General features: G+C 56.7%; 1 protein-coding gene across 1 annotated transcript; it reads left to right on the top strand.

The window, feature by feature from the left end:
- Positions 1-4,897: 4,897 nt before the first annotated feature.
- Positions 4,898-26,850, top strand: TUBB3 (tubulin beta 3 class III). The gene is made up of 7 exons (XM_029076093.1): positions 4,898-5,844; positions 8,841-8,847; positions 8,974-9,069; positions 12,302-12,805; positions 22,276-22,384; positions 23,810-23,920; positions 25,351-26,850. The coding sequence occupies exons 1-7, from the start codon at positions 4,898-4,900 to the stop codon at positions 26,424-26,426; spliced, it is 2,850 nt and encodes a 949-aa protein (XP_028931926.1). The 3' UTR covers positions 26,427-26,850.
- The last annotated feature ends 167 nt before the right edge of the window (positions 26,851-27,017 follow it).

Raw genomic sequence — 27,017 nt, 5'->3', positions numbered from 1 at the left:
CACTAGATAAATACCACTGATTGATTGATGGATTGACTGACAGAGCCTGGATTTGGAGTGCCTACTGCTGGACACTCAGATTCACAGTTTGGCTTTCAGACAGCTTGTTTTCAATGTCAGACACTCAGCAAGCAATAAAGCCAATGTCCTAGCATCTCTAGCCATAATCGGCTATTCACTTACTCTTGGGATGTCTGTGCTATTGTCCCAAGTCCAGACATGAGGAGCCTCCAGTTTATAGCCTCAGTTTGCTCTCAGAAGCCAGGGGGGCTTTAGAGAACGGACATGGGGGCTGGGGGAGAGTGGGTGTGGGCTGCCAATTTACCCTCCAGTCCTTGCTAGGAGCGTTAATCAATCAATCAATAGCATTCACTGAGCATCTACTCTCCCTACTTGGGTGATTGCAAAGAGTTAGATGAGGCAATCCCTGTCCACAAGGAGCTTAGAATCTACCAGGGAGGAGGGCACTCTGAAATGGGGATTAAAGAGGGTGTGGGGCGCACATGGGTTGTGGTGGCGATGAGAGTGAACAAAGAAGGGAATTCAGGGAGGGGGAGAAGAGGATGCTTCCAGGGGACGGGTACCCAGAGAGCCCTTTCTAGTCACTACTGTCCAGAAGGCTTTGGCTGCAGCAACTGGAGTTTCAAGTTTAGAAGAACGTGAAAGTAGGAAATAACTGGCAAGGGGGAAAGTAACTATTTGTTGGTTTATGATATTTGTTAAGCGCTTACTAGGTGCCAGGCACTGTACCAAACCCTGGGAGAGATACAAGCGAATCAGATTGGACCCAGGCAGTGCCCGACATGGGGCTCACAGTCTCAGTCCCCATTCTACAGATGAGGTAACTGAAGCACAGAAAAGTTGAATGATTTGCCCAAGGTCACAGAGCAAAGTGACAGAACTGGGATTAGAACTCAGGTCTTCTGACTCCTAGGCCCATTCTCTCTCCACTAGACCACTCTGCTCTTCTTGGCAGTTGGTCTTCGTTTTGCTATTGTCTTAATGAGATGTTCATCCCCTTGCGGCTATTTATTGCTATTGTTCTTTTCCGTCTGTGTCCCCCGATTAGACTGTAAGCCCGTCAAAGGGCAGGGACTGTCTCTGTTACCGATTTGTACATTCCAAGCGCTTAGTACAGTGCTCTGCACATAGTAAGCGCTCAATAAATACTATTGAATGAATGAATGAATGAATGAATGAATGAATGAATGAATGAATGAAAGAAACACACTTCCCCTTGTTGGGCCCGCAGAGCTCGAAAGCCTTTGCCTACCTTGTGTCGAAAGCAAGATTCTGCGGGGCCTCATCTCTGTTCTCGGCTTTCGATTCTTCTCTACCCGGCACCAAAACCCCTCCTCGCTTAACTACAGAAACGTTTTAAGAGATGAGGGGAGAAAGACCTTCTGACTCTTCCTCTTTCTTGTGCCCCATGCCTGGGGTGTCTTACCTGAGCGCAGCACCTTTTACCTCTGGACCCCAGCCTCGGCATCGCAACCTCTTAAACCTCTCAAAGCTCAGAGGCTTCTTATGAACCCCTTCCGTGCCACTAGATGGTGTAGCCTAATGAAACAAACTTGGAGACCTGAGTTTTAACCTCACTGAGTCATAACAGGTCATTTTAGCAAGTCACTGAGGTTCACTGCCTTTCGGTCAAACATATTTATTGAACGCTCATTGTGCGCGGAAGGCTAAGCGCTTGTTCTAAGGCCGTACTGTCTTTGTGACCTGCCGGGACACTCAACCATTTGGGGCCTCCAGTTCCCATCTGGAAAATGGGGAGGCTAATCCCCACCTCCCCCTGCCACACGGGGAGGCCCAGAGAGGATGCGTGACATCCGATGAGAAAGTGCTTTGAGCTCTTTAGAAGAAAAGCGCTACGGAATCCCCAGAATGAGTTGCAAGGGGTATCGTTCCCCAGTGTCACACCATACTCCCTGGGGGCTCGGTCCCGCCTGCCATGAATGACTTGCAGTGTACCATGCCCGGTTGCTGATTGTCCGACCCTGGAGACGGGAAGTCTGGGCCCGATGAGAGTCTGTGGTTGGGGGCAGTGGGCCCGTCTCAGCCAAAGGACATGGGAGAAACTCAAAAGCTGCCCGAGCTTCATCTCCACTCCGCCCTCGGTTCCAGATCAACGGGAAGGAGAAGAGTGTGGACTCGGGGAGCAGGGCAGGCCGCCCCTCCTCCCCCACGCCCCCACATCCTTCTCTCTGGGGGCGATGGGGGGTCTCCGCAGAGACCAAAAAGTCCAATCAATCAATCATTGAGTGCTTGCTGTGTGCAGAGCACTGTGCTAAGCAATTGGGAGAGGACAATGCACGAGTTTTTAGACACGAACCCTGCCCTCAAAGAGCTACAATCTAACCTACCAGCCCCATTAGATGCAGTCCTCTATGGGACCTAAAGTTTCCAGGGGGCTCCTACTCCTCTCCAGGCTGCAGGTGGATGTGGGGGCTGCAGTCATCAGACTTGTAGCTCAATCGTATTTATTAAGCACTTACTGTGTGCAGAGCACTGAACTAAGCGCTTGGGAGAGTAGAATATCACAGTATAACAGACCCATTCCCTGCCCCCAATGATTTGACTCTGTAGGGGCAACCGATGTGCTTCGATCAAGTGCTTGACCTGCCCTGGTTGTAGGGCTGGAGGCAGCTGGGGGACCCTAGTCATCTCAGCTCTGTGGTCTTGGAATACTGGATTTTGGACTCGCCTTCCCCTACATTCATTCAGTAGTATTTATTGAGCGCTTACTATGTGCAGGGCACTGTACAAAGCACTCAATGTACAATTCGGCAACAGAGACAATCCCTGCCCAGTGACGGGGCTCACAGTCTAATCGGGGGAGACGGACGGACAAAAAGAAGACAACATAATCACGATAAATAGAATCATGGGGATGGACACCTCATTGACAAAATAAATGGGGTAATAAAAATATATACAATGAGCACAGTGCTGAGCGGAGGGGAAGGGAGAGGGGGAGACACCTCGCTAAACGTTATCTGGGGATTCCTCCCGCCTCTTTGCCCTCCCTTAGCCATCCCCCAGGAAGGAAGACACCTTCAGAAGACTCTGGGTTCTTATCTCAGCTCTGCCGCTTCTCTTGGACTCAGTCACCTCATCCGTAAAATGAGGATTAATGCAGTCCTCTTGTTAGACATGGATTGTGTCTAACCTGATTAGTTTGTATCTACCCCAGCACTTAGGACAGTTCCTGACACGTAGTAACCACTTAGCAATTGCCGTTTTTTAAAAAAGAAGAAACATAGGAGCTTGGGTGAGAGCTAACTTTTGGGCTAGATTCCTATGTGTCTTTAACAAAAGGGCTCAATTCCTGTGCTCCCTCCTACTTAGTCTGCAAGCGCTATGTGGGGCCTGATGACCTTGTATCTGCCCGAGCACTTAATACAGTGCTTGGTGTATAGTAAGTACTTATCAAATTACTAATTATTTGTTAATTATTATTATCGAGAGGCAGCTCGGCTTAGAGGCATGTCTTGAGAGCTTTGGAGTCCGAAAGTCATGGGCTCTAATCCCGGCTCCGCTATCTGTCTGCTGTGTGGCTTTGGGCAAGTCACTTCACTCTTCTGCGTCTCAGTTACCTCATCTGTAAAATGGAGCTTGAAACTGTGAGCCCCACCTGGGACAGAGACCGTGTCCAACTCAATTTGCTTATATCCTCCCCGGCGCTTTAGTACAGTGCCTAAAACATAGTAAGCACATAACAAATACCATAATTATTATTATTATTATCCACAATTACTATTATTATTATTCCAGCCCTCAAGACTTTGCTGTCACTCCAGGGTTCAGATGCAGCTCCAGATTCTGGGCCTCTGCCTCCCAGAGAGAGGGATTCCTGCCCAGCAGAGGGTCCAGAATGCCCAGTTCCTGTAGGGCGTTCATGTAAGCAGAGGGCTTTCATAACCTCTTTTTCCTGACGTGCTGGTCATTCACCACCCCGGCTGCTGTCATGTGGCTAGCCACCCTCCTCTGAAGGAGGAGCTCCACCAAGTGCCTTTAAAGCCCTGGAGAGAAAGGCTCCATTCTTCACCGGGGAGTGGGTTCCAATCCGTACCCCCGAGCTGGGACTGGAGACAGTGGCGGGGATCACTGGGGAGCGTAGAGTCGGGGGCGACTGCTCTCCCACTCTCCTCCTCCGAAGATGAGAGAGTAGAAGACCAAGAGAGGATGAGACGTTTCCACTCTCGAGAACCGGAACGACCTGGGAGAGAGGTGGGAACCGGCTGGTTGGGGGATTCGGCGTCGCGGGGCCGCAGCCCAGACAGAGGACGCAGGTGGTGCTCCGGGGGGTAACATCATCGTCGTCGTCATCATTCTCCGTGCCCTCCGGTGGGCCCTGGAGAACATCAGACAGGTCAGGCCGAAGAGTAAGGGTGGCTGGAGGACCTGGGGCCGTTAGCTTCGGATTCCAGATTCTCACGGAAGAGGAAGATAGACCGAGGGCTCCGCCGACCCACGTCCTATCCCTCGTGGTTTCTGGGCGTCGGGCAGGAGATTCCTGGATGGGCTGGACAGATGGTGAGTGAGTTAGTTGCTGAGATCCAGGCTGCGGGTCCAGGTGCCCCGGGAGGGTGGAAGACGGGCCAAGGATTTCCTCCAGGAACCAACTAGCGGATGAACAACGACTGGATGGTGAAGGCGGGGCGTTGTGGCGGATTAAGGTGAAGTTGGGAGTTTGGGGCCATCTCCGTATCGGACCCTGGCCCGGCACCCCTCCTACCTCCTCCTCTAGCCCGTAAGCTCGTTGCGGGCGGGGAACGTGTCTGTTCATCGCTATGTTGTGCTCCTCTGACCGTTTAGTATAGCGCTCCCCACACCGTAAGCGCTCAATAAATACGACCGCCTGCCTGCTCCCTGCTCCGAAGGCGAGACCATGTCCACGCCAGCTCCCCAGAGGAGGCTGCTTGACCCCCTGAACACCTCGTCCCCCATCATCCTCAACCACATGGCGCCCGCCAACCAGTCCGACCCCCTGTGTCACGGCCTCTTCATCCCCAACGAGGTGTTCCTGACCCTGGGCCTGGTGAGCCTGGTGGAGAACATGCTGGTGGTGATGGCCATCTCCAAGAACCGCAACCTGCACTCGCCCATGTACTACTTCGTCTGCTGCCTGGCCCTCTCGGACCTGCTGGTGAGCGTCGGCAACCTCCTGGAGACCTCGGTCATGCTGCTGCTGGAGCGGGGCCAGCTGGTCATGCAGACCCCCGCGGTGCGGCGGCTGGACGGCGTCATCGACATGATGATCTGCACCTCGGTCATGTCCTCGCTGTCCTTCCTGGGCGCCATCGCCGTCGACCGTTACATCACCATCTTCTACGCCCTGCGCTACCACAGCATCGTCACCCTGCGGAGGGCCCGGGGAGCCATCGCGGGCATCTGGGTGGCCAGCGCCCTCTCGAGCGCCCTGTTCATCTCCTACTACAACCACCCCGTCGTCCTCCTCTGCCTCGTCGGCTTCTTCCTCTCCATGCTGGTGCTCATGGTGGCCCTCTACATCCACATGTTCTCCCGGGCCCGCCATCACGCCCGGAGCATCGCCCGGCAGCACAAGCGGCGAGCCGGGTGCCAGGCCGTGTGCCTCAAGGGGGCCGTCACCCTCACCATCCTGTTGGGCGTCTTCTTCTTCTGCTGGGGTCCCTTTTTCCTCCACCTGACCCTCATCGTCGTCTGCCCCCAGAATCCCTCCTGCTTCTGTTTCTTCCAGAACTTCAACCTCTTCCTCATCCTCATCATCTGCAATTCCATAATCGACCCTCTCATCTACGCCTTCCGCAGCCAGGAGCTCCGCAAGACGCTCAAGGAGGTGGCGCTTTGTTCCCGGTAAGAGGAAGCGGGGCCGGAGGGCGACGCAGGGGGAGGAGGGCGGGCGGGGCGGTCCCGGGAAAGGGGCCGAGGATCCGTACCCGGTGGGGGGAGGGGGCGGGTCCACTCGGGATCCCTCGCCCGCCGGAAATGAAGTTGGCCCAAGTGACCGGGGATCTGGTGGCGGGGTAGAGGCCATGTGGGGCCGGGGCCGGCAGGGGGATGTAAGGGATTGGTTTGGAGGCCGGCCTTGGGCTCTGGCACCTCTCTGCCCTCCTGCAGGGGTGTGGGAGCGGGCGGAACACCCCAGCTGGAGTTGCTCCTCCTCCCACGAGAGGTCTTCCCCCAACCCCTCTCAAGTTCCTCTCCCTCCAACTCCAAAACTCTCAGACCCCCCGAGAACCATTCTGACCGGTGCCTGACACCCCCGGGAACATTTTTTTTTTTTAATGGTACCGGTTAAGTACTTACTTTGTGCCAAGCACTGTACTCAGCTCTGGGGTAGATACTAGATTATCAGGTTGGACCAGTCCCTGTCCCACATGGGGCTCCCAGGGTAAGAAAGAGTCTTGAACTCCCTCTCCCAGCGGTGCCCCTTCCTCCGATAAGGACCCGGATCCCAGCCAGGGTGGGGGTTCTGCCTTCAGTGAGACCAGCCCCCCTCCCCCTCATAAGGCTAATGTCTTTGCTGCAGCAACTGACCCAGGGAACTAGAGTCGCCCCAGGACCTGGCGCAAGAAGAAGACAGACGGGGCCAGTGGTGCGTCGGACCTCGGAGGCAGCGGGACCGGGAGCACCGGGAAGCCAGTACGACGACCGGTGATTCCGTCCCCCACTCAGTCACCGACTCTGACTCTGCTGGGACAAAACGCTCCCTTTATAGTATCTCAATCCCCACCCCTTGGTGTGATGGGGAGCGGGCTTCCGAGGCACGTTGTGGGGCGGGAGGGTGCTGCCCTGCCAGGGTGATTGGGGATGAGATCTGAGCTGCGTATCCTGGTGTAGGCACAGGGGAGCTCGTTTTGTTTGAGATACACTGAACAATAAATCGTTCTCTGGATAGTTGGAACCCCTGGGTGACTTCACCTCTCAGACCATCCCGGCCTCTACTCCCTCCCAGAGGCTGCTTTTGAGAAGGGAAGGTCGTCTGGGGGGCCTATCTCCCCCTTCTAGACTGTGAGCTCATTGTTGGGTAGGGATTGTCTCTATCCGTTGCCGAATTGTACTTTCCAAGTGCTCAGTACAGTGCTCTGCACATAGTAAGCGCTCAATAAATACAATGGAATGAATGAATGAAAGGGAGAGGGCAGAGAAGAGGGTAAAGTAGAGGGCAGGGGCACCAGAAGCTGATCTGAAGCTACCCCAGCCCAGCTCAGCCACCTGCAGAGGCAAGGAGGGAAGCTGCGGTTGGAACATTTCCCCGGTTGACTTGAACTGCCCCGGGTCCGCAGTGGGAGGCAGAGAGCTCCCGACCCCTGCGATTGGTCCAGACTGAAGCCTGAGTCTCCCGGGGCCCACGAGGGGAGATGGGCCAGGAACAGTAGCAGTGGAGGAGGTGGGAACCAAGTTGGGTTGAAGGCCGAGAAAGCCATTCCAAGTGGGAGTCCTCGCTTATTTCCAAAAGCCAGCCCCATTCTCAGCTTCGGGGAGAAGAGGATGAGGGGCGGAAAAACTGAGGGCCAGAGACCCAGGGCACGGAGAGAAGTCTGGGTGCTGAGACTCGTCTCTCTTCAAGGGTGAATTCCCACCCTGCAGCTCTCCAGCTAAGAGGGGCCCCGAGCCGCTTCCAGGGCTGCAAGGGATGAAGTTGCTGAGCCCCAGAGTGACAGCTGGCAGCTGGGAAGGAAAGGGCTGGGGAGGGCAGACAGCTAGAGAGGATGGAGGTGGGGATGCTGGAATAGAGGAGGATGGGGATGCTGAAATGGATGGTGGACGGGCAAGCTGGAATGGATGGAGGTAGAGAGTGCTGGAGTGGATGGGAGTGTGGGTGCTGGAGTGGTTGGAGGTCAGGGGGTGCAGGAATGAAACCCTCTAAAACCCCTCAGAGGTTCCAGCTCCCGGCATGGGAACAGGGGCTGGGGAGGGGGCAGGGCCGGGGAGGGAGCCAAACTCCAGAATCCAGCAGAGCTCTGTGCTTCCAATGGGGCCAACTTCTTCCCACTCCGGTCCTGCTGCCCTTCTGGGATTTCCCCGGGGCCCAACCTCAACCAGGGGCCAAGCTGAAGGCCCCAGCGAGGTCCCAGCTGAGCAGACCGGGTGCTCCTTGGCCCCTCGCTCCACCCTGGATGCCTCCTGGGGAACAGAGAAAGTGGCCAGGTCCCCCTGAGCTCCCAGGAGTGGGGGCCGGCTCCCAGGAGTTTCGATGGGTCGGGAGGCTGAGGGTTGGGGAGAGGCTCCTGGAGAGATGAGCATGGAAGTTTTCTCTCCGAACAGGTGCTGCTGGATTGTGCCGTGTGAAATGGGGGCCTTTCAGGGGGAAGGAGTTCAAAAGGGTTGCAGGGCTGAGGAGTGGGGATGATGAGGGAAGGAGGGGTGAGGGGCCGATCAGGGGGCTGGGCAATAAAAAATGACAGATGTAAGTGCCCGAGAAGATCCCAGGACACTGCAAGGACCTTCCTCTCTATTCCACTGCTGCTCCCCATCATCATACTAATGATGATAGTGTTCGTTAAGCGCTTCCTTTGGGCCAGGCACTGTACTAAGCCCTGGGATGGATTCAAGCAAATCGAGTTGGACACAGTCCCTGTCCCATGTGGGGCTCCCAGTCTCAATCCCCATTTTAGATACTGGGCTTCTCTCTCCCTCCTGTTCAACTCTCCCGGTTTTCTTCTCCTCTGCCTCCAACAGTTTTGCTCTCTGCTTGGCAGAGAGGCTCATCCTCTCCCTCCTGTTCCCACGTCCTTCCCACCACCCCAACCACTCCAGCGTTCCCCACCTCCATCCACTTCCCCACCCCACCCATTCCAGCATTCCCCACCCCCATCCACTCCAGCTCCCTGCTCTTTTCTTCCCAGCTACAAGGTATCGATTTCAAGCTCCCCGGCTTAGTCACTTGCAGCCCCAGAAGTGATGCTTTCGCATTTCTTCCCTTCCCTGCAATCCCGTTGCCTTGTCTGTTCCTTCTACGGGATCCTGGCTTTTCTCCAGGCTTCCCGCTCCCCCCCCGCCCCCACCTTACTGGTCCAGCCAGGGTGGCTGGACGCTCTGGAGCTGCAGTCGGATCTGAAGAAGGCTGAGGGGCTGGTGACTTGGCTTCTTTTGAATCAGAAGTGGGAGTCAGGCTGGAGACTGAGGATGCAGAGCACCGTGAGCAGCCCGGTTAGGCCGCCGCAGAGGGCCCAGCCCGGGGGTGTGGTCGAGAAGGGGACGGGAGCGGGTGGGGGGGTGTACTGGGAAGGGCTGGCCACCCCCCAGGGCTCTGGCCAGCCCTTCTCAGTACACCCCCCTTCCCCCCCGCCTCCCTCTGCTCTTTCCCGGGGCTCTGAGGACAGCATGTACCAAGCGCTTAGGGTTAGGGTGAGTACAAAATAAATAAGATGGATGGATGGATGGATCGACTAGGCTGCTTCGAGATCCAGCAGACCCCTGTGGGAAGGGAGGAGGGGCTAGCCCCTGAATGGAGACCAACCACACGAAGCCGCATCAGAGAGGAGAGAGGGGAGGAGGGGTGGGGTCTCTCCAGAACAAAAGACCAGAATTTGAGGGGCAGAGAAGGCGGAGTCCCAAAGCTCCCGAGGAAAGCCCTCCCCTCATGCCACTCCCCCAGCGCATCTCCTAACTACAGCGTGGTGGCCTAGTGGTAAGAGCCCGGGCTTGGGAGTCAGAGGACGCGGGTGCTAATCCCGACTCTGCCACTGGTCTGCTGTGTGACCTTGTGCCGGTCACTGAACTCCTGCTGTGCCTCAGTGACCTCATCTGGAAAATGGGGATGAAGACTGTGAGCCCCTTGTGGGACAACCTGATTAACTCGTATCTACCCCAGCGCCTAGAACGGTGCTCCGCACATAGTAAGTGCTTAACAGATACCATTACTAGTATTATTACTCACAGCGTCGACCCACTGAGAACGTGTACGAGCAGGGCACGGAGCCACCCCAGTACACACACGTGTAATTAACTACTCCCGCACACCGGCTCGTCTCCACGGCCTTTTCCCTCCTGTCCGACTCAACATCCCCTCCCGACCACTGCGACCCCCAACTCTCCCAACTGATGGGCAGGGAATGAGCAGGAAATGAATTAGAGAGGTTCTCCGTAACCGCTCAGACTTCGAACGACAGCAGTTACTGTATATTTTCTAGGCGTCAATTTCCCAGGGAGAAAGGTTCATTCCTTCATTCAGTCGTATTTATCGAGTCCTTCCTGTGTGTGTAGAGTGCTGGAGAAGCAGAGAGAAGGGGTTTGGGCTGGGAATGTGCTTAATAAAGTGCTCTGTACCCAGTAAGCGATCCGCACATGTCATGAATTGATGAATTGATTGGGGGGGGGGGGGCAGGAAAAAAGGAATAATCAGCCTCTCCTTTTCTAGAATCCCTGGTTTTTCTAGGGCCCAGACTCCAGTGCCCTCTACTGATCGAATGTCACCCCGCCAAAGTTTTGGCTAATTCCGGGATGAGCCCCTTCCCTGGAGTGAATCCCAACGTTATTTCTCCGCTGGGCGCTCAGCTCTAGCTCTTAGTATCCCCACTCGTCTCCATTCTCCTCCTCTTTGTTCTGGGGGCCTGGTAGATTTGGCTGCAAACTTCTCATGGGCCTCCCTTGAGACTGGCCCCTAGCCAAGGGGAGAGCTGGGAGGGGAGAAATTTAGGTTTGAGGGTCGGGGGGAGAAGGGGGGGTGGGAACGAGGTTGTCTTCTAGGATTTAAGATCCGAGTGGCAGGTCTGGGGACCTGAGAATTCCAACCTCACGGGATGGGTGGCTGGCCTGAAACTTGGCTTGGGGTTTCCAAGGCCTTCTCGAAACGGGAGGGTGAGGGAGGTCTTCCCGCGCCACTTCTTCTGGCCTGGGAAGCTGGCAGGAAAGCTCCCCGGAAAAGGCGAGGGCTGCACTCCAACGCCTCGGGCGCCAGAGTCCAACCTAAGGCTTTGCTCTGCTCCTGCTTCTCCCCAGATGGGGCGTCCAGCCCCTTCGGTGACTCCTCGGGGCCCCTCCCATTCTCCTGTGCCACCTCGACTCTGAGAATCTGGGGCTGCCGGTGTCCTGAGGGCCCGCCCTCTCCACCCCTCCCTCCTCCTCACCCCCCTCCCCCGCCCCCCATCTCCAGGGCCAGGCCTTCTGACTCACCCAGGGACACCTACTCACTGGGGTTTCTGCTCCGGCCCTCCCTGCCTTCCGTTGGGACGCTCTGTGGATGCCCTGTCACTTCTCAGAAGAAAAGCTCCATTCCCGTCTCCAATCCCCATTTGGGGTTCCCCGTGCCTCTCCCTGAAAATAGCAGAGCTCAGCTGGTCTGGCCACAGGCCGGGCCCCGACCCTCGACGCCCCGACACCGTTATCGCGCCTCTCCCCCGGCTCCTAATTTCATTTCCGAAGAGCCGTCTTCCTGGGGGAAAACGCCCCTCGGCTACCCGGCAGATCCCCTCTTTTTGTTCCACGGGCGCTACTAGCCCAGAGGCACCGGGAAAAGGATGAGGTTGGGGTTGGGGGGCGGTTCCGGGCGCTGAAAGGGGAGGATGCGATGGAAGGGGAGGTGTCGGGGTGTCTCGGGTGGGGCACATGGGAGCAAAAAGCGGGGGGAGAAATGGGAATCGGGGCCCCCCGCCGGGACCCTGTCCGTCCCAGCGCTCTGACCCCCACCTCGGGCTGTGCCCCGAATCTGCCGTGGTGGGCGCGGCTGGAGGGGTGCGGGGGGGGGGGGGCCTCGCCAGACTCTGGAGATGAAGGGGGCCGGGGAGCCCACAGGGCTCCCGGGAGGCTATTGTCCTCTTCCCCTACCGGCTTTCCCCCCTCCGTCCCTCTGTCCCTCGCTCCTTCGTCCCTCCGTCCCTCGGTCCTGCAGTCCCTCTGTCCGCCCTTTCCTCGTCCCTCGGTCCCTCTGTCCCTCGCATCCTCCATCCCTCCGTCCTTCAGTCCCTCCGTCTCTCCTTCCCTCGTCCCTCTGTCCCTCTGTCCCTCTGTCCCTCCGTCTTCGGTCCTCTGACCCTCCTTTCCTCGTCCCTCTGCCTCTCCGTCCCCCCTTTCCTCGGTTCTCCGTCCCTCCTTCCCTCGTCCCTCGCTCCCTCCGTCCCTCTGTCCCTCCGCCTCTCTGTCCCTTCTTCCCTCCATTCCTCGTCCCTCCGCCCTTCGGTCCCTCTGTCCTACCTTCCCTCGTCCCTCCGGCCTTAGGTGCCTCTGTCCCTCCGTCCCTCCAACCTTCCGTCCCTCCATCCCTCCGTCCTTCGGTCCCTCTGTCCCTCCTTCCCTAGTCCTTCTGTCCCTCCGTCCCTCCGTCCGTCCATCCCTCGGTGCCCCCTTCCCCGGTCCCCGGGTCCCTCAGACGATCGTCTCCCCCCTCTCCCTCTCGGAGGCCGGAGCCAAACCCTTCCCTGTAGGATCGGCCGGCCCCCGCCCCGCCGCCCTGGCCTCCGGCCAGCCGCCCGGCCGGCCCGGGCCAGCCTTCGCATTGTGTGCGGCCAGACAATGTGGCCGGTCCCGGCCCCGGGCCCAGCAGGGCGGGGGGTTTCGCGGAGGGTGGGGGCCGGTGCTGATGCTGCAGGGATGTTGCAGCATTTTGGGGAGGCGGCTCCTGATTGGGCGGGCCGGGGATGAGGTCAGCTCCCGGAGGACCGGCGGCCGCTCGCCCTATAAAAGGCTCCGAGCGGGGAGCGCCCAGCCTTCCGCAGCCTGCCAGCCCAGCGGCCCGCCGCTCCCCGGACCCCGGACCCCGGACCCCGGACCCCGGACCCCGACCCGCCCCTGCAGCAAGCCGGACACAACAGACACCATGAGAGAGATCGTCCACATCCAGGCGGGCCAGTGCGGCAACCAGATCGGAGCCAAGGTAAGGGCCGGGCCTCTGGGGTGGCCCTCGCCCCCGTGGCTGGGGATTGTCTCTCTCGACCGCCGAACTGGACTTTCCAAGCGCTCGACACAGCCCACGGCAAGCGCTCAGTAAACACCACTGACCGACTGACTGACTGACAGTGAATGAATCTCCCCCTCCTCCTCCTCCTCCTCCTCCTCCTCCCGCCGGCCCGCCGCCTCTCTCCCCGGGGCGCGGGGCAGGGATGCTCGCCCGGTCCTGCCCGCGGGTAGCCCCGGGGGGCGGAGAGGGGAGCGGGGGGTCCTCGCTCAGCCTTTGCGCGGGCCGCAGGACTGTCTGGGAGAGAGTCCACCACATCCTCCATCACATCCCCGCCCCCCTCCCCACTGCGGATTTGTCCGCATCCGTCCCCGCCCCTGCCCCTCCGGGCCCACGGCCTCCCGACGGACAGAGGGGGAAGAGGACGGGATGGGGGGGGGGGGGGAGGAGGGACAGAGACGCGGGGAGACACAGAGACGCATAGAGACAGAGAGAGACACAGGCACTGCGCGCTCCGCTACGTCCTGGAGGAAAGGGAGGAAGGGTCAGCCCGGCAACGCTGGAGGAGGAGGAGGAGGAGGAGGAGGAGGAAAAAGAGGAGGAGGAGGGCGGTGGGTGCTGCAAGAAGGCTGGAGGGAGCAGCCCGGACCACACCCCACCACTGCGGAGCTGCGAACAAAGGCGGGACTTCGCGCCTGCTGCTGCTGCTGCTGCTGCTGCTGCTGCTGCTGCTGCTGCTGCAGCCTGCAGGACGCCTGGGTCCCGGCCACGCCCCCACCACCCTCTCCGGGCTCCCCCTCTTCTGGGATGGAGGAAAGGGGAGAGGGGGATGCTGCCTCCCAGCCCCCCCGGGCCGGGGAAGATTTGGGGGCCGGGGACTCGGCGCCCGGGGAGCGGCCGACACGACCCTGCCCACCCCGGGCCTCGAAGGACCGGCCCGGGCTCGGGCCCCTCGGGCCGGGGGTCTCCTCGCCCCCCACCCGCAGGCTCCTGGGACAAAGCAGGAGGGGGAGGAAGGGCGGGGTCTGCAGGGGCAGGCCGGCTGCCCCGGGGGGAAATGGGGAGGAGGGAGGGGCCGGCCTGACAGCTGCTTCTGACTCGAGAAGCTCAAGGTACACAAAGACTCCCCAGCCCGCTTCTCCTCCTCCGAGGACAGATGGGACGTCGGGGGGACAAAGAGCCTCTCCTCCCAGGGGCTGAGGGGGGGGCGGGGGGCGCTTCCCGCCCCAGACCCGGCAGGTGCAAGAAGGGATTTCTCCCCACGGGCTCTTGCTTCTCCCAGCTCCTTACCCTAACTAACCCTGTCCCCCGGGCCCCGGCCTCGGCTTGTCCCTTTGTTCTCCTGGGCTCTGCCTCGCACGGCAGCCTTGGTCGGGGTCTCCTCTTGCCCGGCCACTCGCCCATCTCCAGGCCCAGGCGTGGCCAGACGATCCCTCCCCCTTCCCTCTTCCTGCCCGGCCTTTTGGGGGACCCTGTGTCTTTGGGGAGGGGTCGGGGAGGGACTGGCTTCTGGGAGCTGGAGATCGGGGTCGGGAGAGGGACCTGCACAGCTGACCTCCCCCTACGCCTGCCCTGTGAGTTCTCTAGGGCATGTCCACGGGTCCGGGTTTTTTTTAAAATTTTATAATAATAGTAATGGTATTTGTTAAGCTCTTAATGTGTTGCCAGGCACCGTTCTGAGCGCGGGGGTAGATACAAGCAAAACAGCTTGGAGTCCCCCCCATCCCACATTCATTCATTCATTCATTCATTCATTCAATAGTATTCATCGAGCGCTTACTATGTGCAAAGCACTGTACCAAGCGCTTGGAATGGGGCTCACAGTCTCAATCCCCATTTTACAGATGAGGTAATTGTGGGTTTACTAGGGGCTAAGAACTGTACTAAGCTCTGGGATAGATACGAGCTAATCGGGTCGGACACAGTCTTGGTCTCACGCGGGGCTCACGGTCTTAATCTCCATTTTCCAGCTGAGGGAAATGAGGCACAGGGAGATGAAATGACTCGGCCAAAGTCGCACAGCGGACAAGTGGAGGGGCCGGGATTAGAATCCCAGGTCCGTGCTCTATCCACTAGGCCACGCTGCTTCTCTGGGGTTGGGAAGGGGGTACTGATTCTCCGGGTTCCCCCGCCCGAGGACAAGGACAATGAGCGGCGTCTTTCCTCACATGCCACCCGAGAGTGGGCATTTTATGACGGGTGGCATGGAGGCTGCAAGGCCGAGGGACCCGGCAGAGAGACCAAGCCTGCCGGCGGGATGCGGCGGCAGCCGAGCAGAGACCCGCAAAGGAAAGGATGGGCAGGGAGGGAAGGGAGGTGAGGATTCTCAAAACGGCGGAACTGGTCGCACCCTCTTTCTATAGTATTTTGTTAAGAGCTTACGATGCGCCAGGCACGGTACCGAGGACTGGGTAGATACAGGCTAATTAGGTTGGACACCGTCCGCGTCCCACGTGGAGCTCGTGGTCATTCACTCATTCGATAATATTTATTGAGCGCTTACTATGCGCAGAGCACTGTACTAAGCGCTTGGAATGTACAATTCGGCAACAGATAGAGACCATCCCTGCCCCGTGCCGGGCTCTTAATCCCCGTTTTCCAGATGAGGTGACTGGGGCCCGGAGAAGTGAAATGACTTGCCCAAAGCCCCGCAGCAGACAAGCGGGGGGAGACGGGGGTTAAAAGCCGGTCCTTCCGATTCCCAGGCCCGGGCTCTACCGACCGGGCCACGCCTGTTCTCTCTAAACGGCTCGAAAACCCTTCTGGAAACGAGTTCGGTGGAACAAAAGCCTCATTACTGTATGCAGGGGGTGGGGGAGGGGCGCGCCCCTCATGCCCAGTGACATGGAAATTGGGTGAGGGGAGAACTTCTTTGGAGCTTCTGGGGAAGGCACCTGCTTTTGTGACGGTGTGAGAGGCGGCCTCTAATCATCCATCAAGCCCTTAGGAGACATCTGGGCCTGATCTGAATAAGGAATAGGGAGCCGGGCGGGGGCGGGGGGAAGGGCAAGAGGAGGCGACCCTCTCTCTCTCTCTCTCTGCTCTGTCCCCAGGGGGGCTGAAATCAAATCAGGGCTCCTTCTGGTGCCGCTCAGCAGCTGCGGCCTTGCCTCTTCGCCTCAGGGCCGCCACCTCATTAAACTGGTCACTGAGGGGTTGGGCTGAGAGGCAGCTCTGACCACCTGCCCCTCGGGGCGGGAGCCGTCGCTTGGTAATGATAATAATGATGATGGTATTCGTTCAGCGCTTACTATGGGCCAAGCACTGTTCTAAGCGCTGGGGGGGAGCCGAGGTCATCAGGTTGTCCCACGTGGGGGTCCCAGTCTTAATCCCCCTTTTTCAGATGAGGTCCCTGAGGCACAGAGTCACACAGCTGATAAATGGAGGAGACAGGATTAGAACCCCTGACCTCTGACTCCCAAGGCCGGGTTCTTTGCACTCAGCCACGCTTGGTACGAACTCCTGGAACCCTGGGCCCCTATGGGCTACTTCTGGGGCCTAGCGGGAAGACGGCATGGACTCCTGTAAAGCGGGTCGTTTTGGAAAGGAAGGTGTCCGGGAGTCAAAGCCGTGGCCCGGGAGCCCCAGACCGCGGTGTCGTTCTCCGCCCTTGTGGGACGCAGGTGTCATCTTGGACAAATCGCTGCCTGTCCATTTCTCCAGCTGTAGAAAGGGAGGTAATCCCTGCCCCGCCCGCCCGACTTCACGGAGATGTTGGGAAGACGAATGAGTTCTTTTGGAGGCGCTTGGAGCTTTACAAAGCTGGTGAGCGTCTTAAATGGGCGGTGCTAAAGAGGCGAAGGATTTTTCCATCGTTCTGTCATTCGCACCGTCCGGGAGGAAGGACGGCAAGACTCACCGGGCAGGTGGAGATCTATAAAAAGAGTTGCCTGGCACTGGGGCGACTAGCAAATATCGATTTGATATTTTATATCTAACCCAGCACTTTTTAAATGGTGTCCATTCGGCACTCACTATGTGTCAGGTACAGTACTAAGCGCTGGAGTAGATCTACAAGCTAATCAGGTTGGACACAGCCCATCTCCCACATGGGGCTCACGATCTTTATCCCCATTTTACCGATGAGGTCAGTGAGACACAGGGAGGTGAAGTGACCTGCCCAAGGTCACACAGCAGACAAGTGGCGGAGCCGGGATTAGAACCCACGTCCTTCTGTCTCTCAGGCCCGTGCTCTACCCACTAGGCCATGCTGCCTCCCTTCGTACAGAGCAAAATAAATACTATTTTATTATTTAAGATTATTATTATTATTAACGATAAAATTACTACTACCAATGATGGGCCGTGGGTTCTATGTTCTCCTGATCAAACCCTGGCGCCTGTGCAGGTTTCCCGAGACAAGGGTTTGGCACAGATTCTCGCCATTCTGCTCTCTTTTAATAATAATGATAATAATGATAATAATAATAATGGCATTTGTTAAACCCTTACTATGTGCGATCCGGTCTGTTCCCGCCAGCCTGGTAGCAACGTTGGAAATCCCTGAAAGTTGGAAATCCCTGAAAGTGCCTGGAGCTCTCGAGAGGCGGGAGAGGTGATGACGATGGGGTTTGTTAAGTGCTTGCTACGTACCAGGCACCGTAATAATAATAATAATAATGTTGGTATTTGTTAAGCGCTTACTATGTGCCGAGCACTGTTCTAAGCGCTGGGGTGGACACCGGCAAATCGAGTCAGTTACGGTCCCTGTCCCATGTGGGGTTCCCAGTCTCGATCCGCCGAGGGGGGACGATGGGGAAAGGGGCAGGAGGGCTGATTAGGGAAAGAGGGATGGGCAGTTTCGAGCCTATAATCAATCCCGGATTTGGGATGTGTATTTACATATATTTGTATTTATGACAGGTGGCTCACATTAACGGCAGACAGCAGGAACCCTTCGGAGGTGGAGAAGGAGATAGGGAAGCTGATTAGGGCTCCCAAGAGGGGGGAACCGAGCTGCCTAGAGAACAGAGACCTAGGCAGATGGTCTCTGTGAACTGAGAGAGAAGGTGGGGGAGGGGGCCATTAAGTAGGCGGGGGGGGCGGGGGACGCGATGCTGGGGAGGTGGTGTTCAGCAAGGCCCCCTAACCACCTCTTCTTGTTTGGGGAGGCACTGGCCTGACAAGAACAGGTACTGAATGACAGAACAGTGTTACCTCGGGGCAAATCGGATCGATCTATCGATTGCCCTTCTCCTCCTCTCCCCCCTCCTCCCGCTAGCCCCACTTTGATCGGTCAAAGAAGCAGGTCCCGGATTCTAATCCCGGCCCTGCCTCCCGTCTGCTGGGTCACTTCTCTTTGCCTCGGTTTCCTCATCTGTAAAATGGGGGTAGAATACGCGTTCTCCCTCCCCCTGAGATTGTGAGCCCCCTGTGGGACTGGGACTGCCTGATTGGATTATTCTGTATCGACCTCCACGCTTAGAGCGCTTGCCACACGGTAAGCACTTAACTATTTTATGAATAAATGATATACACCGTTTACAACCACCTACTCTACTAGGCTGCGGGAGTTTCCTCACACCCGAGGAAACTGGAATTTCTCTGACTTGGTTCCTATAAGAAGGCTATAAGAGATTTCACCTGGCCCAGCCTTAATCCTACAGGAGTCTGGTGGGTTGGGGAAGGGGCCATTCATGGCTTCAAACTAGAGTGGGGAGGAGCAAGTTGGCAAGTTGGCTCGGACCTGAGCGTGCCGCACAAAACGGTACCCAGGCAGCTTCGGCTTCGATCTGTGTCCCTCGGAGTTGCCCGTGAGAAGATAATTAGAGCTCTGTCTCATTAGCAGGGTGAGTGTCTTTGTCTTCCCACGCACCGTGTATACTGCCAATTCATTCAACGGTATTTATGGAGCGCTTACTGTGTGCAGAGCACTGTACTAAGCGCTTGGAATGGACAACTCGACAGCAGACAGAGGCCGTCCCTGCCCAGTGACGGGCTCACAGTTTTAACAGATGACACCAACGTGGAGCGCCCAGCATCTTGATGAATGGGTGGGGCCCCTTGGGTTTGAAGATGGAGGGGTTGGGAGTGGTCGAAGCTGGGCTAGGGAGAGGAGAGCGAATGCTCTGAACTTTCAACTAACCGGAGGGATTTTACCACCGTTGGGTTGGGCCCTACGTCACGCCTCTAAGCCTCCTCTCGCCGCCACAGATATTCAGGTGGACAAATGGTAAGGCTGAAAAAAATGGGATGTGGGAATGGACAGAGGGAATCCAAGGAGTGTTGTAAGTCTTGGGGGTGAGTTTTCCCGGCAGTGGAGTCTTAATCCTCAATTGCTCCATATTCTAGCGGGTTGAGGCAGGCTCTCCTTCTTAGAAGGCCCCAGGGAAAGCAGTGTGACCTAGTGGAGTTAGCACGGGCTTGGAATTAAGAGGACCTGGGTTCTAATCCCAACTCCGCCATTTGCCCGCTATGAGACCTTGGGCAAGCCATTTCACTTCTCCGTGCCTCGGTTTCCTCAACTGCGAAATAATAATAATAATAATAACGTATCGGTTAAGCGTTTACTATGTGCCTGACGCTATACTAAGGGCCGGGTTGGTTACCAGAAAAACAGGTTGGACACAGTCTCTGTCCCATGCGGGGCTCGCAGTCTCAATCCCCATTTGACAGATGAGTTCTCTGAGGCACAGAGATGTTAAATGGCTTCCCCGGGGTCGCCCAGCAGGATTCGATACCTGTCCTCCCTCCTACTTGACTGTGAGCCCGGCGTGATACAGTGACTGTATCCGGCCTGACTGGCTCGTGTGTACCCCAGCGCTCAGAACAGGGCTTGACACAGAGTAAGCGCTCAATAAATAGCATTTTAAAATCAACAAAAAACGCGGGCCGGGAGACAGAACTGGTGGGGGGGAGAGACCGGTTAAAGGGATCAGCCCCACGGGCAGCGTCCACCTCTGGGCCTCGCCCACCCTGCTGGACACCTCAATTCTTTCATTCGATAGTATTTATTGAGCGCTTACTCCGTGCAGACCACTGTACTGAGCGCTCGGAATGGACAACTGAGCAACAGATGGAGACCATCCCTGCCCAGTAACGGGCTCCCAGTCTAACTGGGGGAGACAGCAAAGCAGCGTAGCTCAGTGGAAAGAGCACGGGTTTGGGAGTTGGAGGTCACGGGTTCAAATCCCGGTTCAGCCGCTTGTCAGCTGTGTGACACTGGGCAAGTCACTTCACTTCTCTGTGCCTCAGTTCCCTCATCTGTAAAACGGGGATGAAGACTGTGAGCCCCACGTGGGACAACCTGATCACCTTGTATCCTCCCCAGTGCTTAGAACAGTGCTGTGCACGCAGTAAGCGCTTAACGGATGCCATAATAATAATAATAATGAAACAGAACGAAACAAAAAAAGCGGTCTGGCGCAGACATCGAGATAAATAGAATCGTAGATATATGCACATCACTGACCAAAAAACAGAGCAATAAATAATATATAGAAATATGCACAGTGCTGAGGGGAGGGGAAGGGGGAAGAGCAGAGGGCGGGAGAAGGGGGAATGGGGAGGGGAGGAGGAGCAGAGGGAAAGGGGGTTCGGGTCCCAAGGCCGCGGGGAACTGGAACCAGCCCGAATCGACAGGGTCCCACCCGCTGGGGGAAGGGAGGGGGTTCAGGCTCTGGACACACCGTCACTCCCAATGGTTCCCCCACACCACTAAGACTCAGGAAAACTCTATGTGCATCAGAGATCCTCTTCAGCATCTTCTCATCTCTTGCACGGCCTTTATTTTTTTAATGGTATTTGTTAAGCGCTTGCTATGGAGCGCTTACTAGAGAAGCAGCGCGGCTCAGGGGAAAGAGCACGGGGTCAGGAGTCAGAGGTCATGGGTTCTAGTCCCGGCTCAGCCACCAGTCAGCTGGGTGACTCTGGCCAAGTCACTTAACTTCTCGGTGCCTCAGTTACCTCATCTGTAAAATGGGGATTAAGACCGTGGAACAGCCTGATTACCGTTTATCTAGAACAGTGCTCGGCACATGGTAAGCGCTTAACAAATACCAACATTATTATTATTATTAATATTATTATTACTATGTGCCAGGCACGGTACTAAACGCTGGGGTAGGTACAAGGTCGGACACCGTCCGTGTCCCACATGGGGCGGCTCAGTCTTAATTCCCATTTTACGGATGAGGTAACTGAGGCACAGAGAAGCGAAGTGACTTGGCTAAGCTTACCCAAGCGGGCAGGTGACGGAGCCGGGATTAAAATCCAGGTCCTTCTGACTCCCAGTTCTGTGCTCTATCCACTAGTCCGTGCTGCCTCTCCAATGAAACGAAAGCAAAAAGCTGGGACCTGTGCCCGGCCCATCTCTTGGCTGACTGGCCATCCCAGCTCTTGGCTCCCACAGCCTCAGGGCCAAGCTCAGAGAGGCCGGCAGGCTAACTTTTGGTGGACGAAGAAACTGTCCCCCACTCTGTGTTGAACTCTCCCAAGCGCTTAGTACAGTCTTCTGCACACAGTGAGTGCTCAGGGGTGTAGTGGATAGAGCCCAATCCTGGGAGTCGGAAGGTCATGAGTTCTAACCCCGGCTCTGTCGCCTGTCTGCTGGGTGATCCTGGGTAAGTCACTTCACTTCTCTGCGCCTCAATAACCTCATCTGTAAAATGGGGTTTGAGACTGTGAGCCCGATGGGGGACAAGGGACTGTGTCCAACCCAATTTGCTTTTATCCACCCCGATGCTTAGTACAGTGCCTGGCACATAATAAGTGCTTAATAAACACTAGTATTATTATTATTGTTAATAGTGATGATAATAATAATAATAAATGTCAGAGTGGATAGAGCATGGGCCTGGGAGTCAGAAGGGCCTATGTTCTCATCCCAGCTCTGCCTTACGTCTGCTGGGTGACTTTGGGCAAGTCGCTTAACATCTCTGGGCCTCAGTTACCTCATCTCTTAAATGGGGATCAAGAGCGTGAGTCTCATGTGGAACAGGGACTGTGTCTAACCTGATCAGCCTGTTATCTACCGCAGCACTTAGAACAGTGCTTGGCACATAGTAAATGCTTAACAAGTACCATAATAATAATAATAATAATTATATACCATGGAATGAATGAATGAATTGGTTTATCCCTGTTCCAGACCTTGTTGGCTTTGCTGTTGTTTGAAAATGAAACGTTGCTCCCCCAGAGGCAGCTCTGTGCCCCAGAGAGGCCCAGACTGTAGGGTGGATGGGAGGTCCTGAAGCAGGGAATCCTCACCTTGGCCAAGGGGTGGGGTCTCCCTACAAGTCTGACAGGGAAGGGAATCACCCCCGGACTTGCTCTTCTCATTTCCTCTAGTTTCAGGAAATGGTAACACCGTCCGCCTGCATTTTTCTGGTGTTCTGTTTGACTAACAAATGGGAGAAAGTGGGTGGGACTGTGGACGGAGCTTTTCCTAACTGTCTCTCTCTCTGTCTGTCTCTTTCTTTCTCTCTCTCTCCACACACACACTTCACTAGTTCTGGGAAGTGATCAGTGATGAGCATGGGATAGACCCCAGTGGCAACTACGTGGGTGACTCAGATCTGCAGCTGGAGAGGATCAGCGTCTACTACAATGAAGCCTCTTGTAAGTGCCTCCCACCAATCCGGGCTCTTTGTGTTCCCAGTCCCTGCGCTGTCCCGGCCCCCAGGCTCTCGACCCCAGCCTACCTCCCCCTGTTTCTAAAAGAGCAAAAGATTGTCCCCACAGCAGTACTCCAATTGAGAAGGGTGTCCGTTCATTCATTCGGTCGTGTCCAGCGGAGGAATCAGGGCCATGTGGACCACCAGGGCAAATGTTCCCATATTCCCATTCCATTCTCGCCCTCTTCTTCCCTTCCCTCATCTCTCCCCACCCCACCCCCACTTCTATTATTAGCAGTCTTGGAAGCAGAGGAGGAACGAAGCCCCAGAGATAAAGGTTGTTTCGGACCTGGCAGACGAGCTATTTTGTAGAGGTGGTCATTCCCAGTCCTTAAGGACTGCCGATAATAATAATAATTGTGCTATTTGTTGAGCTCTTACTATGCGCCGGGCACTGTACTAAGCGCTGGGGTGGATACAAGCAAATCAGGTTGGTCCCTGCCCCACGTGGGGCTCATAGATGCTGATGAGAGTCCTACCGCGAAGCCTGGTCAGGGTCAGAAGCAGCTCCGCCCCTGCTCTTTGGGCCTTTTAGAAGTAGCCTTGTGTCTCCTGCCGTCCTCTGATTTCTGTGGATGGGGGGTACGGGCGTTAGAGATCCCCGTAGGCAGAAATGATGTAGTGAAGCAGAGTGCCCAAGGGAGCTGCAATCCGGAGGCGATAATGATGATGATAATAATAATAATAGTGGCATTTGTTAAATGCTTACTGTGTACCGGGCACTGTTCTAAACACCAGGGTGGTTATGAGCAAATCAGTTTAGACACAGTCCCTGTCCCACATGGGGCTCACAGTCTCAATCCCCATTTTACAGATGAGTAACTGAGGCACAGAGAAGTGAAGTGACTCGCCCTAGGTCACACAGAAGACGAGTGGCAGAGCTGGGATTAGAACCCATGACCCCTCCCCGGGTCCACTCTCTTCCCACTCCGCTGTTCCCATTCTGGCCTCTGCAGCCAGAGATACTATCCAGAGATCCTTCTCAGACTCCTATGTTTCTAGCTGAGACTTTGACGGTGGGCATTGGTAAGAAGCTGGTTTGATCTCCCCCGACCCCAGCGCAGAATCACGGCAGGTAGTGAGAGAGGACAGTCCGGAGACTCTTAAAAGGCAGAGAGAGCCCAAGGTTTCTGTGCCAAGACCTTCCTAGAGCCCGGCCAAATTCCTAGGGTCAAGCTGGCGGTGGACAGAAGGGTGGGGGGGGAGGTGGTTAGGAGAGAGAAACGTGCCTGAAGATGAACTCTGGTGCATAGGGGTCACATCTTTCTAGAGATTAAGTGACCTGTCCATAGGAGTATGTGGCTCTAGCTCTTGGAACTGTCAAGGTCCAGCGGGGGGAAATTGTAATCCAACTGTCTCTTTTCCCCAGCTCATAAATATGTGCCCAGGGCCATCCTGGTGGACCTGGAGCCTGGAACCATGGACAGTGTTCGATCTGGAGCATTTGGACACCTCTTCAGACCTGACAACTTCATCTTTGGTATAGTGTCTATATATGTTACCCTCCTAACTCAACCGCCCACTTCCCACATTCACTGCTGACTCATAAGGCCTTGTTTGTTCGCTTAGCCCATTCCCCTGTGATTCACCAAGAAGAGTCTTTAGGGGACCCTTTCCCCATTGGTGTGTCGTTGGGAGGAGGGATTTCGACACCTGATCTTTCCTCGCAACTCCAGGTAGCCGCTCCCCAAGCCCGACAACCTGCCGTTTCTCATCTGCGTCCTTAACAGTGTTCACTTTGGGACCGACGAATGAGCAGAGTGGACCCTGCGCTCGGTGGGTGGGGAGGGGAACCCCCAAGTCCTAGTTTGTGAATTCCTCTTCCTGAATTGGCTACTGCTGATCTTGAGTCCTTGTGGTCCTTCCTTTCTCCCTCCTTCTTTCGTTCCAACTCCTTTTAGATACCTTACAACCCCCCCCCTTTTAAAAAAAATGGTATTCTTTAAGCCTTTACGATGCGTCAGGCACTGTACTAAGCACTGGGGAAGATAATCCGGTTGGACACAGTCCATATCCCACGTGGGGTTTACAGTCTTAATCCCCATTTTACAGATGAGGTAACTGAGACCCAGAGAAGTGAAGCGACTTGCCCAAGGTCACACAGCCGACAAGGGGCAGAGCCGGCATTAGAACTCAGGTCCTTCTGACTCCCAGTCCCCGTGATCTTTTCAGTAGGCCACGCTGGTTCTCTGTCCTGTCACAGAAGAACTGGGATGGTCCATGACTCTGGCTTCTTTGCTGACTGACTCCGGGATCGTCACTGGCGACTCCTGGAACGCCCTCCCCAGTAAAACCGGGTCTGAGGGATGGTCTCTGTCCCAGCGTTATCACTGATAATAACCGTGGCATTACACACCGGGGTAGATAGGTGATATTCAGGCCAGAGACCCATGGGGCTCATAGTCGAAGGAGGAGGGAGCAAAGGAATGTAATCCCCATTTTACAGCTGGGTAAACCGAGGCACGGAGAAGGTACGTGACTTGCCCAGGGGCAGGCGTCAGCCAAGCGGCGGGGGCAAAATTAGCACCCGGATCCTTCCGACTCCCAGGCCTGCGATCTCTCCACCAGGCCAGGCCGCTTCACTTCCTGACACCCCTATGTACCGTTATCCCGGCTCCCGCCGACCCCTCCGTGGATCCAGAGCCCGGCTGCACACTTTCCCGATCAGCAGCCGTTTCTTGAGCATTTCGAACTTGCAAAGGCTCCCCTTGGCCTCTGCTCAAACTCTTCCCTCCTGGCCAGCCAACAGAGGCCGCCCCGGGCTCGGCGTCCCCATTTTCCAGATGAGGAGAGCAAGGCGAAGAGGGCGTGGGCTTCCACCCCGGGTCCCGCGGGTCTTCTCTCCAGCCGAGCCTCCTGAACCACCTCCCGCTTGTCCTCCCCCGTTCCCCGTGTCTGCTTCCCCCGCAGGTCAGAGCGGTGCAGGGAACAACTGGGCCAAGGGCCACTACACGGAGGGGGCCGAGCTGGTGGACTCAGTGCTTGACGTCGTGAGGAAGGAGTGTGAGAACTGTGACTGCTTGCAGGGCTTTCAGCTCACCCACTCTCTGGGAGGGGGCACCGGGTCGGGCATGGGCACGCTGCTCATCAGCAAGGTGCGGGAGGAGTACCCGGACCGGATCATGAACACTTTCAGCGTGGTGCCCTCGCCCAAGGTGTCGGACACGGTGGTGGAGCCCTACAACGCCACCCTGTCCATCCACCAGCTGGTGGAGAACACGGACGAGACCTACTGCATCGACAACGAGGCCCTGTACGACATCTGCTTCCGCACCCTCAAGCTGGCCACCCCCACCTACGGCGACCTGAACCACCTGGTCTCGGCCACCATGAGCGGGGTCACCACCTCCCTCCGCTTCCCGGGCCAGCTGAACGCCGACCTGCGCAAGCTGGCGGTCAACATGGTGCCCTTCCCCCGCCTGCACTTCTTCATGCCCGGCTTCGCCCCGCTCACGGCCCGCGGCAGCCAGCAGTACCGGGCCCTGACGGTGCCCGAGCTGACCCAGCAGATGTTCGACGCCAAGAACATGATGGCCGCCTGCGACCCCCGCCACGGCCGCTACCTGACCGTGGCCACCGTCTTCCGGGGCCGCATGTCCATGAAGGAGGTGGACGAGCAGATGCTGGCCATCCAGAGCAAGAACAGCAGCTACTTCGTCGAGTGGATCCCCAACAACGTGAAGGTGGCCGTCTGCGACATCCCGCCCCGGGGACTCAAGATGTCCTCCACCTTCATCGGCAACAGCACGGCCATCCAGGAGCTGTTCAAGCGCATCTCGGAGCAGTTCACCGCCATGTTCCGCCGCAAGGCCTTCCTGCACTGGTACACGGGCGAGGGCATGGACGAGATGGAGTTCACCGAGGCCGAGAGCAACATGAACGACCTCGTCTCCGAGTACCAGCAGTACCAGGACGCCACGGCCGAGGAGGAGGGAGAGATGTACGAGGACGACGAGGAGGAGTCGGAGGCCCAGGGTGCCAAGTGAAGCCGCGGGGCCGGAACGGGCCGGCTGCCGGTGGGAGGCTTCAGCTCGGGTCCGCGTGAAGCTTTCGCCCCTCAGAAGGTCAAAGCCTCTTCAGTGTCCTGTCGCCTCCAACGGAGTCCTCCGCCATCGCTTCCTGTTAGCCGAGAGCCAGGCACCTGCTTCCCAGTCGCTTCCGATTAAGGGTTCCAAGAGTTCAATCATTCAGTATTTACTAATGATATTCCCTTCCTGCCTCTCCCTCCTCCCTCCTCCCCATTACCGTGTGATTTAGCCCCCTTCCCTCCCGCCCCTCCCCCCAATCCCTCTCCGCCCCGGCCCCTCCTTCATTTTTTTATGATTTTCACAGCCTTGACATTTAATTTTTTACTGGTTTGTGTTTATTTTTATTTTTTGGAAGACTTAATAAATTTATTGCTGTCCGATACCTCTTGTGCTTTTATCCGGGTCTCATTCTGACTGGTGAGAGAGGGATGGGCATGGTGGGGGCGGGGGGGAGGGGACATACGGGCACCCGAAGAAGAAAGACGGGCTCCCTGCCAGTTTTCTGGGGACCGGAGGGTGGGGGGGCGGGGTGGGAGGGTCCACTTCTCT

The sequence above is a fragment of the Ornithorhynchus anatinus genome, chromosome 11 (genome assembly GCF_004115215.2).
Source record: "Ornithorhynchus anatinus isolate Pmale09 chromosome 11, mOrnAna1.pri.v4, whole genome shotgun sequence".
Lineage (NCBI taxonomy): Eukaryota > Metazoa > Chordata > Mammalia > Monotremata > Ornithorhynchidae > Ornithorhynchus > Ornithorhynchus anatinus.
The sequence above is the reverse complement of the archived record's forward strand: the minus strand, read 5'-3'. Positions and strand labels throughout refer to the sequence as shown.